General features: G+C 41.7%; 1 protein-coding gene across 7 annotated transcripts in view; it reads right to left on the bottom strand.

The window, feature by feature from the left end:
* Nucleotides 1–10,886, bottom strand: part of RALGAPA1 (Ral GTPase activating protein catalytic subunit alpha 1) — a 129,102-nt gene extending 118,216 nt beyond the window's left edge. For all 7 annotated transcript variants that reach the window (XM_084287523.1, XM_084287517.1, XM_084287520.1 and 4 more), the window contains exon 1: nucleotides 10,556–10,886. In XM_084287523.1, coding sequence (XP_084143649.1) covers nucleotides 10,556–10,661 — 106 coding nt within the window. In that variant the 5' untranslated portion in view covers nucleotides 10,662–10,886. The remainder of the gene's footprint in view (nucleotides 1–10,555) is intronic.
* Between the last annotated feature and the right edge of the window lie 6,449 nt (nucleotides 10,887–17,335).

Raw genomic sequence — 17,335 nt, 5'->3', positions numbered from 1 at the left:
TAAAACCCACATTCCAACTAATTCTTTCATACCAATACACTCACTGAACCACACTCCTTGCTCTGATATTTAACTGTGAAAAACTAGAAAAACCAGGTGGTAGAAGAACTGCAGGGAAACACATGGGAACAGGGAGGCAGTTTAAATATTTTAAACAGTATTTACAGTGCTGCCAATTCAATTCTATCACAAATCTTGCCACAACATTTTCTAATACACATTCAATTTCTGCAGTATCCCGGCATTCTTGCACTGTCTTTCACAGTCAGCGTGGTGGACCCGGCGTGCTCTTGGAGAAGATAGTGCTATATTAAAAACTAAGATCAACTCTTCAAGCAAGGTGGCTTAGCTAGCACTAAACTGCAGTCAAGGTAGGTAAGTGTGTTCCCAACCATCTACAGGATTACCAGACCCCCAGTGTTGCAGATCTCTTGCAGACCGTTCACAGATCAGCAGCTGAACTGCTAATAGTTTAGAGTCTGCAGTACTACAGGACAACAAAAAACATTCCCTCTTTAAACAAAACGGCCCATGATTTGCAGGAGGTCAGGGCAAGGAACTTTTAATCACAACAGTTCTTAATTTCTGGAGATTCCTAAACTCTTTAGGAAACAAACTAAAGGCTTGCCTAGATAACCAGCTCAACAGTGAATCTTCATTATCTGTATCACCATCACTGCAGTGACACTTTCACATGTATAACTGGTGCTATGAAAAAGCCCCATGTCTTTACAGAGCTCTGCTCTACAGGAATTTCAGAGGACACTCCATTTTAGTTTGTAATTATCTATTTAATACCACGTGGTGTCAGTTACCTCAAAAAAGAGATAAAGGAGCACTGCTAGACCTAGACCTACAGTATTACCACTGACAGCTGATTAGCACTGAAAGCACACCTCCAGAACAGCCACAGCTCAGAAGAGTAGGGTGCAAGTCAAAAGGTCCTTAACTTTGCAGCTTTTCTAGCAAATGAAATTCACTCTTTTCTTCCTAAAATCCCAAACAATAATATAAACAAAAGGAAGTTTTTGGAATTCAGTTAACCATGGAGTGTTTGCAATAAGTTCTATTGCTTCAGAATGCAAGGAAATAAAAATAGAACATTTTGAATGGGAATTTTCTCCTGTCATTACCTGAAAATAACACACTTTCTGTTAATGCAGAAAATTGGCTTTCCTTTTAAAGAAGGGAAAACACGCTTCTTGGTCTGAAAGGGCACTGTTTGCCACCTAAAGTAAAGGACAGCTTCTGCTTACCATCAACCAACACACTTAAAGAACTACTAAGTTACTGATCCAGAAACTTGGGACTGAAGCACAGCTGGACTGAGAACCTCTGCAAGAAGGAGGAGTAGGAAGAAAAAAAAAACAAAAAAAAAACAAACAAGCAGATACAGCACAGAAATAGTGACACAGATCCTGGAAGATTTTGGTCTGGAAGTCACCTAGCATGGCCACCTGAGCAGATGGTTCCATTTCACTGCTGCCCCTGTGCTCAGCACAACCCACAGCTGCAACAGGCACAATGAGATTACAGCTCTCCTTGATGACTTTACCAAAAACGCATCCCTTGCTCACCATTTGGATTTACCTGACTTCCAGCTATACACTGTTGTGCTTTTTTCCATTAAGAATCTGATCATTTTTGCCAATGAAAGTATTTCAAAAACTTTCAGTTCACCTTTATCCTTGTGATCAACCAAAAGATACAGCTTTTCAATCCTCTCACCTTAAACCATTTTCTTCAACCCAAAGCCATTTATTTGTCTCTTCTCTATGCTCCCCTGAAGTATCACGAATCCTATGCAAAGAGGTAAAAATCATTTCCTCTACAAGAAGCACGTGCATGCCCCTTTCACACAGCCCTGAACTGGGAATTTGCAGGAAGTTGCTTGTCTGCTTTGGCTCCTTTAATTTTCCTGCCTTCCTAGGAGAGACGTAGCCTTTTTGCATGAAGTACGATTACACAGAAACAGACTTGCCTCCTTAGCTTACAATTTATTTATTTTTAAACAAAAGAACTTTGTATCCTCTTACCACAGCTTCATGCAACTGACACAAACTAATGTGTTCCTTGTGTTCTTGGTACTCCTGCCCAGATGGAAAAGAAAAAGGACTCAAAAATAGATCTGGCACCACTTAGAATAGTTTAAAAAGTTTCCCAGAACAGAAGAGGGAAAAATGGGGCAATATATTTTACTGTACTCCAAGAACATAAAAAACAAACATTGAACTGTACAAAAATAGTTCCAATACACTAAAATCCAAATTTCCAGCATTATTTACAGAAGTTTTGCCAAGAAAACGTGCTTTTCTTCACGTTTCCCAATAGCAATAAGCATGGAGTTTTGATTTGTGAATCTTCCTTACTACTTCTCTGTGACCTAAAAATTGGTACAAATTTGATCTCTACATTAACTATGTATTCTTTTTCTTTATTTTTTTTAATAAAGGGAGAAAGTTATGTTTAAGCACAAAGGGACACCATAAAACTTCTCTGTCCTTCCCTCCTCCCTCAAAGCTTTTATGAAAGCAGCATTTGCTTTTTCTAGGTCCAGCATAAAGCAAGTAAATTAGCATTTGCTATGGAAGCTGTAGAAACTATTCTGTTTACAAATTCAGTTCTATTTTGTTGCATGATACAGAGAAACAAACTAAAAATGGAAGACAACCTCTAAGGTAGCTGTACAAACCTCACCACAAGAGCAACTGAGTACCAGATCAACCAGAATTCGGGTTTCCAGTAAATCCATAGAATCTTGGAAGTTGTACTATTTCCCATCTTATAGACAAGAGCTGTAGCACTGGACTAAATGAAAACAAAATTTCAGAACCAAATAACAAAAAAAACTCCACCTCTATCAACTTCTGTGCTTATATGCGACTATACTTTCAGGAATTTACTTTCATTTATTTTCAAGTGGCCAACTGCTCTTTCAGGAACTTGGTTTTAGGTATTTTCAAATGGCCAACTGTTTTGAAGGTTAATCGTTCAAGCTTTCCAAAAGGTTACATTCTTTTCAAGTACCTCAGTAAACTATGCAGATCTCTGTGCCTGGAGAGGCTGACCATTTTAGGAAGAGCAGTTCTAGGCTTAATTCTGCCGCACAACTCTGCTGAGGAGTAAATGTGTTTTTGCTCAAAGGTTTTAATTATGTTTCAATTATCAGTATCTCCCTTTTTAAGAAGGAATAATTTTTATCCATGAAAGTAATTCAGGATTTTAATAAAAAATCCTTTACATCAAACATTTGAATAAGGATATGATCTGGATGGTATATGTAGAATTCAATACTTCGGCATTCTAAGTCCAAGTACCATCTCAGAGAGCTTAAGTAAAAAAAAAAAAAAAAAAAAAAAAAAAAAAACAACAAACACAAACCACCATTTTGTCAGATGTAAAACACAAAAAGCAGAGATTTTTATTGTATATTTAAACTTGTACAGGCTCACCTGAGCAAGATTCTGGAAAACTGTTTACATGTGTAACACCCCAATCCTCTGCAGGAGGACAACCTCAGTGAGCTTTAATACAACTCTCCTTCCCTATTTTGTTTCCTACATATTATATTATAGATGATTATAAACTAATCTGCAATATCTGTTGCATATTTATGAATGAGTTAAGTAAGCAAAGGAATACTATGCAGATGATTGCACCTCTGTATGAAATTAAAATCTTACAAAGATAAAGCAGGTAAACCTGATTTTTTTGCACAGGACAGAACTTCAGTGGTAAACAATCAACCTACTGACCTTATAACAACCACAACAAAAAACCACGCACAGATCTTAGAAATGCCTTAACTTTTCCAAAAGAAAACATTAACATTCACCAGCTTACACAAAGCATCACAGAAATTTACTGTAGCAGCTAACAGAACAGTCTACCAGTATTCCAAATTGTGGTTCATTTTGCATTTGATTTTTAAGTGTTAGGGAATTTAATAGTGTGTTTATATTACATGCTGCTGTAGTTTGATAGATAACAGAAGGATTATCTTGTCTCATTCAGAGACTTGGTGGCTTTTAAGTCACTTTCCCTCATCCTCAGCCAAAAACACAATACCAGTGACAACTGCAACAAACAATGACCTGGAAGATGGCCAGATCTCTAATTCTATTTCTGTAAAGCAGAGACCTGCTACAGCCTGAAGTTTTCAGTATCAATTTCCATAATAAATTGTTGGCTTTAGTAAGCAAGAAGTTTCTAAGTGTCCTAAATTTCAGTTAATATACAAGCAAAATATCCAGTAGAGCTTATTCCTAACTCCCCATGGTGCAAAATTTAACTGCTGTTCATAGCAAAGCAGTGCAGAGATTCAGTTATATACAAGCAGTCTCTGGAATACCAAAACATGTCATTTTAAAAGGTTAAGTAGAAAACATCTGGTACTAACTGATGGCTCTGACATAGTTAACAGACTGAAAAAGCGAAGAAGAGCTGATGGAAACAACATGGTTTGCTCTAACAGTGCGCTACAAATGCACTTCTATTAAAAAAGGGCTGCACCTTAGCGTTATTGTAACAATAACAACTACTTGACCAGACAATTCCATTTTTTTTTGGAAGTAATTTTGTCAAAGAAAATATTCTTGAGGGTTTTGGTACTGAAAAAAGAACCTACTAGAAGAAATCTTTTAATGGGCTTCAGTTTTGTATTGGACAAGTCTGAACTCCAGATCACAAGCATCTTTTAGAGACAAACGTACAAGGCAAAACCCATGAATGAATAAGCACATTAACAGCACTAATGAACAAGCTCTACATACAGAGCATTGTCAAATTTCAACACCAGTGCTCTATAGGAATGAGCAGCATGGCTGACAGCTCTCCAACCTAATTGTTTCAGGTTGCCTGCGGACTCCGGAGGAGTTTCAACACCGGTGAGCTTTACAAAAATACTTCCATGACAACTCAGGTGTGTTCCAGAAGGTAGGTTTTGCGTGAGCAACTTCAAACACTTCCACAGCAGTGTAGTCATTTCCATTGTGAACTGCCACAAGCTGAACCCACGCAGACCTTTCCCTCGCATCCAAGCGGTCAGAGCCGTCCCTTTGTCTGCTCTGGGACTTTGATCCAATTCCAGCCCTTGTCCTTGCAAGCCAGCAGCACTGGCCAGTGCTGCTGCCTGCAAGTCAAGCGGAACATTAGCCAAAATCCTAAAGCAAAACACTTCTTCCCCCTGGCAAAAACAGATCAGAAAGGGTTCAGGCTTAACACTGACAGAACACCAACTCTGATGTCTTAAACTGTACTTAGCCTGCAGCTAAACCCATGAATACCGCCGGTGACATGTCCTCCGCAGTTCAAATTACCACGAGAGGGAAATAAAAAAATACACACAAGTCATGCCAAAAATAATACAGCACTGCATATCCACAGAAACTTCTGGAACAGTTATCTCCAGAGGAAATTCCAGGCAGCCAGTTTGCTGCAGCTCCCCACCCGCCTTTCAGCTGAACAGCCGTAAAACATTTTTTGTTTCTTACAGTACATCAGCGATACTCTAATGAACGATGTTGACCATGTGCAACACCAATGAATGTCATCCAGCTGAAGCATTAGGGCTGGCTGCCAGCGAGATACATTTCTTAAATTAAAATCCCTTTAGACAAATGCAATCTTTGTCTAAGTATATTGTTTAATATTGAGAAATATATCAATGTCCAATATAGACTGTCTCATTCTGTCCTGCACAGCTTGAGACTTCTCCCTTTCGGAGATCACTCACAGGAGATGTTGAGCACTAACCAACCACCGGGAACACCCAAACAAAATAATAACTAAGATCCACACTTCAAGCACCCTGTTCTCTTTGCATTAAATGTTAACAAGTATGCTCTCCAGGGCTCCAGAGATACAGTGTATTTTAAAGGTATCAGATGCAAATAAAATTATTTAAGAAACAAAATACTCCTTTTTTGCTTTATACCCTGGATTGACAGATTACAGGCCTGTAACTCCTCCCCTAACAAAAAGCAGAAAAACAAAGGATTTCCCTTAAGAATTCAGATGTAAAAGTAAATTCTAAACTGAGTACATTCATTTGTCTTGCTTTCACATAGTAAGACTATGCAGAAATCATTAAAGATATCGGGGTTTTAGCTTTCTTTATATACATGTATTTAAAATTCTGACTGAAACCACATATTCAGCCATAGCAGCAACATGTTTCGTACCAAAGCCAGAGAAAAAACAAGAAGTCAGTATTATTAAGGTATGACGTTATGAAAGGGTCACATACCTAGCTGCCTTAATTATTTACGGAGTTCCCAAAGCACAGCCTTAACAACATGACAAATCAAGCATGATTTGCTGCTTGAAGGATTACTAGAATGAACTTCTAAGAGCTATCACTTTAAAACCAGAGAATCTTAATTACGTTGTTACTACTGTTTATGTGCATATGCACAGCAAAAGGACCTCTTTGATGCTGAGGTCCAATTAAGCAGTGCAACACTGATGATAAGAAAAAGGCAGTATTATTTCCATGCTATTTCCTCTTAACAATCCCCCAAATGGCCATTAGCTGACAAGGCACTTCCATGCTGTTGGCAGCAGAATCCCACGCCACGCTCCTTCTCGGGTTCCTGTGCTCTTACCACCAAAGCAGCTCTGGGTAAGCACAACTGCCACAGCCTTCCCGGTGTACATGAACCGGAGAAAAGAGTTTGATTAAAAAAAAAAAAAAAAGTCACATGCTGACAGAGATAGTGCTAGCAGCCCGTAGTCTTCAAAGGCACATCCCAGAACTAATTAAAGAGGATGATCAGTTCTCTACAGGAAGAAACTAACCCAACTTAAAAGCATCAGGTCTCTCAAAAGATAGTTCCAGCTGTTTCAAGAAAGATACTGCAGCGGCAACACACAAAGGCAGATTACTTTTGCTCACAGACTGATAAGTCCCAGGATGACTTCAATCTCTTTCCAATTTTTCATGGCAGTTCTTAGCATTAACAGCATTTACTACTACTTTGAGGTTTCCTCCAGGCTTTGACCTCTATAAGGAAACCTAATGTCTGTGACATGCGTAAATTGGTCATTTAACATATTTACTTTAACAACTAATCAATTATGAATTGGTCGCCTAAATTTCTGAATTTTCTTTGGATACTTAATTATAAAACAGAGTGAATAGATATCCCATGAAAAAAAACATACTGAGCTAGAGCAGAGAACCAGGATACTGGTCTGAAGTGGCAAAGAGCAGATCCTAGATAAGAGTTGAGGGGGGAACAAATACATTTACCCCCACTTTACCCGTACGTGGTAGACACGCTGGTAGTGCTCAGGAGCTTCCTCAAGCCAAAAATCTTCTACTGTAACTTCAAATTTGGTAGCTCTTAACAGGTTTTATTTCCTTGTCTTTTTCATGTATGTTTCCACATTTTTCACTCTCTGCCCCTCCAAAAAGGGATTCCAAAGATTTCTTTTTACATTAAACTTTTATTCTTATATGGGTCATTCCCATCTCTAAATCCTCTCTATACTGGCTACAGCAACAAGACTAGTAATGTTGCAGTGATATTTTCAGATAACGGTACACTACTGTTTTATGAAGACAAAGTTTTCTGTATACTTCAGGCAGACTAATTTGCACTTAGCTGTCAACAACAGGATTTTTTTCTCAAAATGATACAACTCATGGGATTCTAAGTTGTCTTGTAAAAGGCATTTATGTAATTCCATCTAGTGTGCACTATTTTTAATTTATTAAAAATAAACATTGCCTGCCTTTGTGCTATCCGGTCACTTTACTTCATATTATGTTCTCTGAAACTGTTCATTCTCTTCTGGTCTTGCCTAACAACCATATGATCCTAGCTTAAATATTTTTAGATGATGTCTGACTTGTACCACTGCTTTGTGGGATTCAACTGTTCATCTTTCACCTTAACAAAATGGTTTGTATGTATCTTCTTTGGCTAACAGATAACAATCAGTCTAGAATTACTGACCACTCTGCCTCTTTTCATAACTATTTCATTATCTTAGTAATGTCTTAATGGAAAATGAGTGCTTTTGATGCCTTGCTAAAATACAAGGAAGATGAAGTAGCACTCCTTTCTTCCTTGCAAGTCTTCTCCATGAATTTAAGGCCATGTTTCAGTTTATTGCCGCTGAACCAAATGCTAAAACACATGGCAAAAAAATAATTCTGGTCCAATGCACTTTGCCATTTATGAACAAGAAACACTTCTCCCCATTCTCTGCATGTGAAACGTCAGATAATTCTCTTCTTGATGGTCTTTTAGTCTCCAATACACAGAGGCTAAGAGCAATGAACAAGACAAACCATTTTTCATTAATGAATATACTGAACAGAGATTCCACGAGTGCCTCTCCCCCAGACAGCCTGCTGGCACTAGCTCCTTGGCTCCCCTGAAGCACATGGAAGCATGCTGATTATTATGCTGGGGTGTGTGCGTGGCGGGGGGGAAGTTGTCACTGAAGAAAAATGATAAACAGGAAAATGCAGCACTACACTGTTCAAGCTACAGGCTGGTGTCTGAATCCAAAGCCATCTTGGGCAGCAGTCTGTCCCATGTGGGCACATTTCTCTTCTTTAATCTGGTCCTGCTGACTAGTCAAAGAAACAAATGGGGAAGAAAGGGCATAGAGTTTATGCTTTGAAGGCCTGTTTAGGGAGGAGAGAATTTTCAGGAATAAAGCAAAGATGTGATCACAGAAGAAAATGGATTTCAAATAATCTGTACCGTACTTCTCTTGCACTCATGTATGAATAAGAGAAGTATCCCTCTGCCCCCCCATAAAAAAACTTGGTTTTGTACCTCCTGGATCTAGGATACACCTGAATAACAATAAAAGTTTGTAGATGGATACAAGACAGACAAACTGAAGAGCAGTGTCACACCTTTCCCTACATACAGTCATACACTGAACTGTATTCTCCAAAACTTGGACAAAGCATGTAGGAACTGTGCTTCAACAGCCAAGAAATACGCATTTGGGGTGGAGAAAGGGGAATGGCCATCACACGAAAACATGTCCCAGCAGATTTATTCTGTCCTAAAGCCAGTAAGCAGAAACCCTAGATTAGATAAGAATGTTTGCTTGACACAGAGCTCGCAGCTTGCATCTTACTAAATGTACCTGACTGCTGACTGTTAACAAACCTGAAGGAAAAAATCTTGTAAATAAAAGACAAGTTACAGAAATGCCAAATCCAAAATAGAACAGATCAGAATTGGACAAATACGATGTTTTGAAGACTACAGCAAACTGGAAATGCTCAGCATACTTTACCCAGTGTACTGCCTACTGGGGTTAACCCACAACAGCCACGAAAACTAAATTCAGAGCTGTATTTAGTTTCTTTATAATGATCTTTCCTCTTAAATTTCTTCAACTGATTAAGGAGCTAAAAATAAACATAAATCAACATAAAACAAGCCACAACTGGCTTGGTGCAGCTAGCTAGGACGAGTTCTAAGATTCTGAGTGAGGCAAGAGGCTATATCTGACTACTGAAGTGTCTGGGATAGCTCGCTACAAAACTGTTCTCCATTTCAAAAGACATAATTACATTGCAGAAATAAGTCATGCAGCAGCAGTTGCTGCCATGTGGGAACAGCTGTTCCTTCAAACACTAATACAAAAGAAAAAAGGGAGCAAGAACCGTTTTCCTTTGAAAGGAAAGAATTCAGCTTTGCGGGCTGAGGACAATGTACTTAAATACCCCCAGACTGTGGGCAGAAACCAAAATAATCCATTCAACACTCTGTTCTAAATACAGAACGCAGTTGCCCTTGACCCCGCTCCGCTCACACGTTAATAAACTGTCAGAAACAACCCATACGGTTACTGAACTCCAGGACCCAAAACATGCTCTAGAGGAAGCTGCATTTTCCAAGGACAGCTTGATGACAAGGACCTAGATCTCTACAAACACCTCCAGCTAGCAGATATTTTGAAATGGTTAACTCTGCCTTTTCCATTAGGCATGTTACTGCATATAATCACACATTATAATTTGCTGGTCAGGTTAAACAGCTGTCCGCACTGCACTACGGTGCCATTTAAGTGCTTATGCTCCCTCCTAACCAATTTGCAAGGCAGAGGTGTCTTTAGGATAGCCGTATGGATGCTCACCTACTGGGGTCCCGGTGAGCACTCACCCTGGCAGCTCCAACTCGAGAGCACACAGTTGTTACTTTAGGAAAATGGATTAGGGAGCCAGGGGCACCACTACTGCTTGCTCACCACTTCTATTCAAACTAACTGACTTCACAACAGCGTTTCGGTGGGGAAATCCATCGGTTTTTCGCTTCTGTCCCCCGCTGCCCCATGAATTCCTCCCCCAGACAAAGTGGGGTTGCTGCTGCCTGGGCACAGCAGCGGGGAGCTGAGCTCCTGGGGCTCCCCGGCCCGGCCCCGAGGCTTAGGGTCGGGGTGTCCCTGCGGGCCCCCCGCCCCCCTGCCGCCGGTGCCCCCGGCCTCCGGCTCCCTCCTGCACCGGGGCCGGGGGGCGGCGGCCGCACAGCGCCGAGGGCCGGACCCCGCTCGCCACCTCCCCCCCCGCCTCACCCACCGATGAGGACGCGCAGGTGCTTGAGGCGGGTGAGCGGGTCCTTGCGGGTGTCCAGCACCTTCTGCGTGGATTTCCGCACGTCCCCGTGCGGCTTCTTGGAGAACATCCCGCCGGGCCCGGCCCCGGCGCCGCGCTCCAGAGGCGGGCAGCGGCCTCCGGATCCGCCCGCACCGGGGCCCCTACATAGCCGCCGGCAGCGACAGCAGCAGCAGCGCCGCCTCCTCTTCCTCCGGCCGCCTCCTCCTCCTCCTCCTCCGGGGCGGCGGGGCTGGAGGGGCCCGGCGGGGGCCGGGCCGGGCCTGGGCTCCCCCTTCCTTCCTCCTTCCCTCGCTCTCCTCCCGCTGCTTCACGACAGCCGTCAGGTGCGACCCCGGCCGTCCCTATGGCAACCGCGCCGTGACGTCACCGTCCCGGAGGCGCGGCGGGCGGAGGCCGGTGGCTGGGCGGGGAGGGGTGTGTGTGGGGGGAGCTGCGCCCCGCCGGGTCTCGTCGTGTCCCTGTCCCTTCCGACCCCTACAGTTCTGTGTGGTTCTGTGAATTCTCGTAGGGAACATGGACAGAAAATGCAGGCCAAGAATGCAGTTGCCAAGGCAGTGGCTCCAAGCCTTCTTTCAGTCAAGCCCCAGCTGAGCAGTAGCAGGATCTGCCTCACAGCCCCTCTTGCCATGCCAGCCCTCGAGTTGCTGCAGCTCCTCACGGCAGCTCCTGCCCGCCGTCACCTCGCCTCTGGTGACATCGAGAGTGAAGTGGCACGGGTGGTCGAAGCAGCATGACACTCTGCGGTGCTGGCCTTGCCTCTGTGCTGCGCTACTTAGGCCACTCACGCCCTTGCCGGTCCTCAATAAATGGCGAAATGGCTCCTCAAGAATGGGAGAAACGCAAGGAACAGGCTCAAGAAGCCAAATTTGTCCAAGTCACCAGTGAGGTCTGTGGCAGCAGTCAAAAACACGTGCTGTCTGCTACAGGAACTTTGCTGCTGAGGCCTCTGTTAGTACTGCCAAAAAAACCCCGAGTTTCTCCTAAAATCCTGATGGTATTTTACAATCATGAAATGTATTGAGAATTCTTGGACTTTTTGATAAAATTCTGCTAATGATTAAGACTTGCGATTTCTAGTGGCTCTGCTTGAATTATTATTATTTTTAATAGTCCTTGGTACCTGGATTTCTATCAAGGAAATCCAGTTCCCTCAGCCGTAAGTGATTACAACAGCCAGCGTTTTTACTATAGGGAATACCTCACTACTTCAGACGTTATAAAATCATAGGAGTTGCAAAGAGTTTGAACAATATCCATGATAAATAAATAACATAACCCAAATCTTTAAATGCATGGCCAATCGTAGTTAATATTATGAGCAGTGGGGCAGTGGGTTTAGTTAGCTTTAGGGAGTCGGTGTCATCTGCCCATGTGGTCTGCCACAAATCATTTCACGGTTCTATCACTTTTCTAAATAAGATCTGAGGGTCAGTAATGTTATGTAGTAACTATTATTACAACTATTTATTTTTCCATAACAGTACATTTTACCTCTGTAAGACTTGACCGCTATAAAGTGCTTTGTTTTCTAAATCTTACAAATTCTAAGCATATTTTTGTATTTTGACAACCTTTAAAAAACACTTTGAAGAACTTACTTGCTTTTCTGATTATTTTTGGGACTTCAACTCAAGACAGAGGTTAAAAAATAATAAACGAACAGAGTAAGACATCAACAAAATAGTAAATGAAAGGAGGGAGGGAGTGGTGTTAACCAAGTTAATGATGGCTTCTGTAGAGGACGTCCTCATTGAAAGCACACCAGGCAGGAAGGGCATGTTCTACAGAAGGCCATGGTCTTGCAAAAGCCTGACTTTGAAGCGTGTGACTTCAATGACTTTGATAATGCATAGAGGACAAAGTTAGAAAAGACCAGGATTATTTAGGGAGGGGTTAGGTTGTACTACATTCTAGGTTGTTAGTACTGTACCCAATCCTTTGCATTTCTACTCTAAAGAAAGAACTTTTCAAATATTTTCATCCAGCCATGAGGGCGCCTCCATGATTAAGTTTAACTGAAGTTGCACACTGTGCTTTAGGGTGGTGTGTTGTAATCCTCAGAGTATATGGCTTTTGCCTGTGTGAACCATCCTGCATAACCATCCTGCGTAACAAATTTTTAGTTAACTTGACTGGCAACTTTAATTTGAGAAAAAGACCCCCAAATCTAAATAACACAGGTTTGACTAGTCAAAACCAGGCCTCTGTACAATTCTTTACTCTAGTGTAACATACTGATACTGGAGGTGTTGGCCACTTTGACTGAGGCAGTCAAATATCAAGATCCTGTAAGATATTTCTAGCATGAGAATAATGGTACAGCTAGCTATGCCAACAACAAAATCCTGTCCGTCTGCAAAAAAAAAGCACAGCTTCCCATTCACACAACCCCTTATCTCACAGATAAAAATCTGGAAGCTATATTCTTCTGTAATTGAGTAAAAGAGCTCTTTGTGAGCATATGTTCCGAGCAACCAATTATTGCTTTATTACTTTACTTGCTAAGTACTATATCAGCATTAACACTTTTGTGTGGGCATCTGGTACGAAGTCTGTACACTGTAGTCTTTTCATCCACTAAAAAGCCCAAGCTTGAATGTTTTTTCCATGAGCTACAGGATTAATGAAGCCAGATTTCATCTGAATTTCTACCCTAGCCACTGAATGCCATGAGTCACCTCCATCTACAGCCATAAATGTTCCTTTGCTTAGTCCTTCCCCACCTATTTGAGACAGGCAAGAGGCCCAACTGCAGGTAAGACTTAACTACGTGTATACAGGTTGGTGAGCTCACTGCTGACTCTTGGAAAGGTAAAAATGAAATCTCACAGTGTCCTCTGTGAGACATTAATGGGGGCTTTTTGTTTCAGATACGGTTTTGCAAAACACTCAGAAACTGTGTTTTCAATGCTTCTGCTTTCATGTAAAATTCAATCTAAATTAGACAACACTTTAAAGAGTAGCAAAGATTATGTCCAACTGAGGAAAAAAAATAAAGTCCTAACAAATTACAAAAACAAAGCTTAAATAAAGACATCAGCCATGCTTAAAGAACAGAAAGGATACATGGCCTGTCATGACCAGAAACTCATACACATGAAAGTTATTTTTAACAAGTGTAACCATTACTAATTCCCCTCCAATGGTTCCAGAGAGTTTAGATTTTGCTGCAGTAAGTCACCTCCAGCTTACAGTGTTTGAGTTCTTATGTAAGCACCGGCACCCATATCTGATATGACAGAGGTTTTGAAATATGAATATACTGATAGCAACAGTTATGAAACCTTTTTTAAACTGCAAAAGCTCAAACTCTCCCTCTCAACAACTAAGATGTTCTCTTTTCCTTTCCCAACTTATGAAATAGTATTGCAATACTGACAAACCCACAGAAAGTACTTCTAGAAGAGAAAAGCCCTGCAGAAGCTCTGCATGTCTTCCAGCCTCTAGGGGAGAGCCAGTTTTGCACCGATTGTTCCCTTTTTATCAAATAAAATATTTTGTCCCTAATCTCTCCTCATATCTCACCTGTAGGAGTAAGCAAGGTCTTTTAGAAATAAATCTTATCTCCTTGGGTTTATTTTCATTAGTAGTTTCAAGTTTACTTTAGACCATTCGCAGCATATACCAGAATATCTTGCCTAGATAACACATGAGCTGAGGGAGGAACATGCTCCAATAGCTTTCCAATGCAGATAGTAGCACTGTGAAGACTGCTACTTTGACTTGCTGCTGACCTTGTCGTGCATGGAAAATAGTTTTTTCTGTGTTCTTGTGCCCCCCAATCTATCTTATGGTCAGTACAAGACAAATTACATCTCTGAACTGGGTGAACAACTCCTACCAAGGTATTTCAAACTCATTTAGATGTGATGTATTGGATCGCACACAAAAGAACTTTTCTGTCCCTGCTTCTCCTTGAGTATTTCATCTATACTTGCATCACTACTAACTGTACATCTTTGGCTTCTCTCTTTACAATCTTCTTGTCAGAAACGTTCAGTGAACTAACTGGGATTTTTACCAGTTTCAGATGCAAAAAATACTTGAAAAGCTAGTCTCAAGCAGGTTTCAAACACTCTGGCCTTTCTTCTGAGGTATAGCTATTGTGGTTACAGTCTCTAGGGGGCAGAGAGAAGGCAAAACTGACACATACAACCGTTTTTCTTTTTGCATTCAACAAGCCACTTCTCTAAAGAGGATTTGTAATGCATGTAGAAATGTGTAGGATTATAATCCATTTACTTTGCAATGAAATTTGGCAATCAGTTTGACGATCAGAAAGCTATGATCAGTAACTGCTATCAGATTCTAAAGTGACACACATTTCCAGTCACTGTCTCCACTCAACAAATGAGGTGCAAAATTACAGCTCAGCTTCCCAGCCTTTTTCTGAAAATACCAGGTCTAACAGCCACCATGTCTGTGTGAGATTCCACTTTTCTGTGTGTTTCAGAGGTTATTCAATAGCCAGTTCCTATCAATGGTTTAAAATTGGCGCAGATTAAGTCCTATGAAGCTGATGCCTGCATTTTCAAGCTTTTTGTGTGTGTGCATGTGTGTGTGTGAGAGAGGGAGAGAGAGACAGACAGAGAGCACATTCCTGATCCTCCCCCTATTTCTGATCATCCCCCTATGATGATGATTCCTGATCATCTATGATCATCCTGATCATCTATGATGATTCCTGATCATCCCCCTATTTCCCATACTGGGAAGAAATTTCACCATCTGTCAAGGGCTGTGCAGGCCAATGTTTCATTTACAACTATTCTTGTGTCCAAATTTTTTCACTAACAGCTTTTAACAGAATTGCCAGTTTTGAAACTTATGTTATTGCCAACTATGCCTGCTAATGGACCATTTTTCTAGTTGTTCAAAAATACCACATACCAGATGTTAAATGCCACTTCCCCATTAAATGCAGAGCTGTGCTATTGAAGATGATGAGGATCATTTTCTTCTTAATGGCTGTTATTATTTTATTTTATTTTATTTTATTTTATTTTATTTTATTTTATTTTATTTTATTTTATTTTATTTTATTTTATTTTATTTTATTTTTCTACTGGTTGTAGGTATAACTGAATCCAGAAACATAGCTTTGCAGACATCTAATGCTTCCCTTCATTTACCTTGATAAGATGGCCAATCTATAGACTGGTCTTCTGGTAGCTGTATGTGGATTCCTAGATGGTATCTTCACATGGCAAGAATACAAATCTTTGAATGTCCTCTATTAAGCCAGCCAGAATTGCATCATTCCTCGTCCACCTAGCACAAATCTGGGCCTTAGATAGCTGATTCAGACAGGTGTTGCCATTTTATATGTTATGGGCTTATAAAGTTCATTATCCAGACAAACCTATATTTCTGGAAACAAGTTATAATGTGCCAACACTGCTGTGCCACCATACATAGCTTGTGGAATTAGCCTGTTCTCTTAGCTTTTCTAGCATTCCATTTGGGCAGCGAGGTTGACTTCAACTGGTACATTTTTTCTTCCTCTAGACACTAAATATAGTATTGTAAACGTTGTATTGCTTTAGCTGGGTAGCTCCTCCCTGCCTTCAAAGGATAAAAAATGAATAGAAGAAGCATGTAAAAACATATAATGAGCTTAAAAAAAAGAAAAAAAAAAACTGGCCCAATTCCCCATCCTAGTTGTTGATTTCCACTGTAGCATGGGAACTTTGTTTTCCTTCTGGGACTTATTTTTAGCTCCCTTGGACCTAGTTTCAACTGTTTGGATAGGAAATTACAATCAGGAGGCCAAAGGTTTTCAGATTTCCTGCCTTTCCTTTCCCTGCCGCTGGTTTTATTTTTATTTTTTTTCTTTTCTTTTTGTCTGTAACTTTTAATTTCTAGCTGTATTTTAGTAGACTAAAATGCAAACCTTGAATCTGCAAATCTGCAATTCTTAGATTTTTTTTTTTCCCTTTTTTTTTTTCCCCTTCTTTTTTTTGGCAGATCCCTATGGATCCCAGTTTGTGGAATAAATCCATTTTCATTTGGGGACATCTCCAGCTCACTTCAGGTCTTTTCCTAATTCGTTCCAGCTCTCTGGATATCTCACACTACTACTGAAGCACTTCTGGCACGTTAGCTTGAAGGAACACCAATTTACAATTCCTTTGGTAATTTCCTTTAAGTTTTTGAACTTTATGAACCAGCACTTGGCCACGTTTGGGGGTCTCAGCAGCTGCTTTTAAACAAGGAGAACCCGGGGACACCACCACTTGTTGCTCCTGTTTTATTTCAAATAACCAGACCCGTAACAAAGCTAAGCTGGGCCACCTACCCATGGCCACAACCCAGCTTCTCCCCGCTTGCCTGTGGGCCACGACCCAGCAGGGATTCGGGGCTGTTGATGCGTGCTGTGAGGTGAGGCTGAGCACCTCCCTCGTCAAGAGGGCAGCTCAGCCAGCACAGCGTTATTAAAGGCAGTGGGCAAACGAGCAGAGGCCGTGACACCGCCCCGTGAGGAGGCTGCAACGGCCCCGGGGGAGAGGCCGGGCGGGGAGGCAGCGGCGGGGAGGCCCCGTCCCGGAGTCCCACCCCCGCCGCGCCGCTCGTGGAGGACTACAACTCCCAGCACGCCCCGCGCGCGGGCTCACCTACCCTGCTGGCCCGGCCGCTGGCGGGGCTCAGCCAATGGGAGGGCGCGGCGGGCGCCGGGCGGGGTAGGCTGCGGCGGCGGGGCGGGGCGGGGCCGGCGGTAGCGGCGGCGGCGGGAAGGGGCCG

Source organism: Netta rufina, assembly GCF_964035555.1.
Source record: "Netta rufina genome assembly, chromosome: 5".
Taxonomy (NCBI): Eukaryota; Metazoa; Chordata; class Aves; order Anseriformes; family Anatidae; genus Netta; species Netta rufina.
The sequence above is the reverse complement of the archived record's forward strand: the minus strand, read 5'-3'. Positions and strand labels throughout refer to the sequence as shown.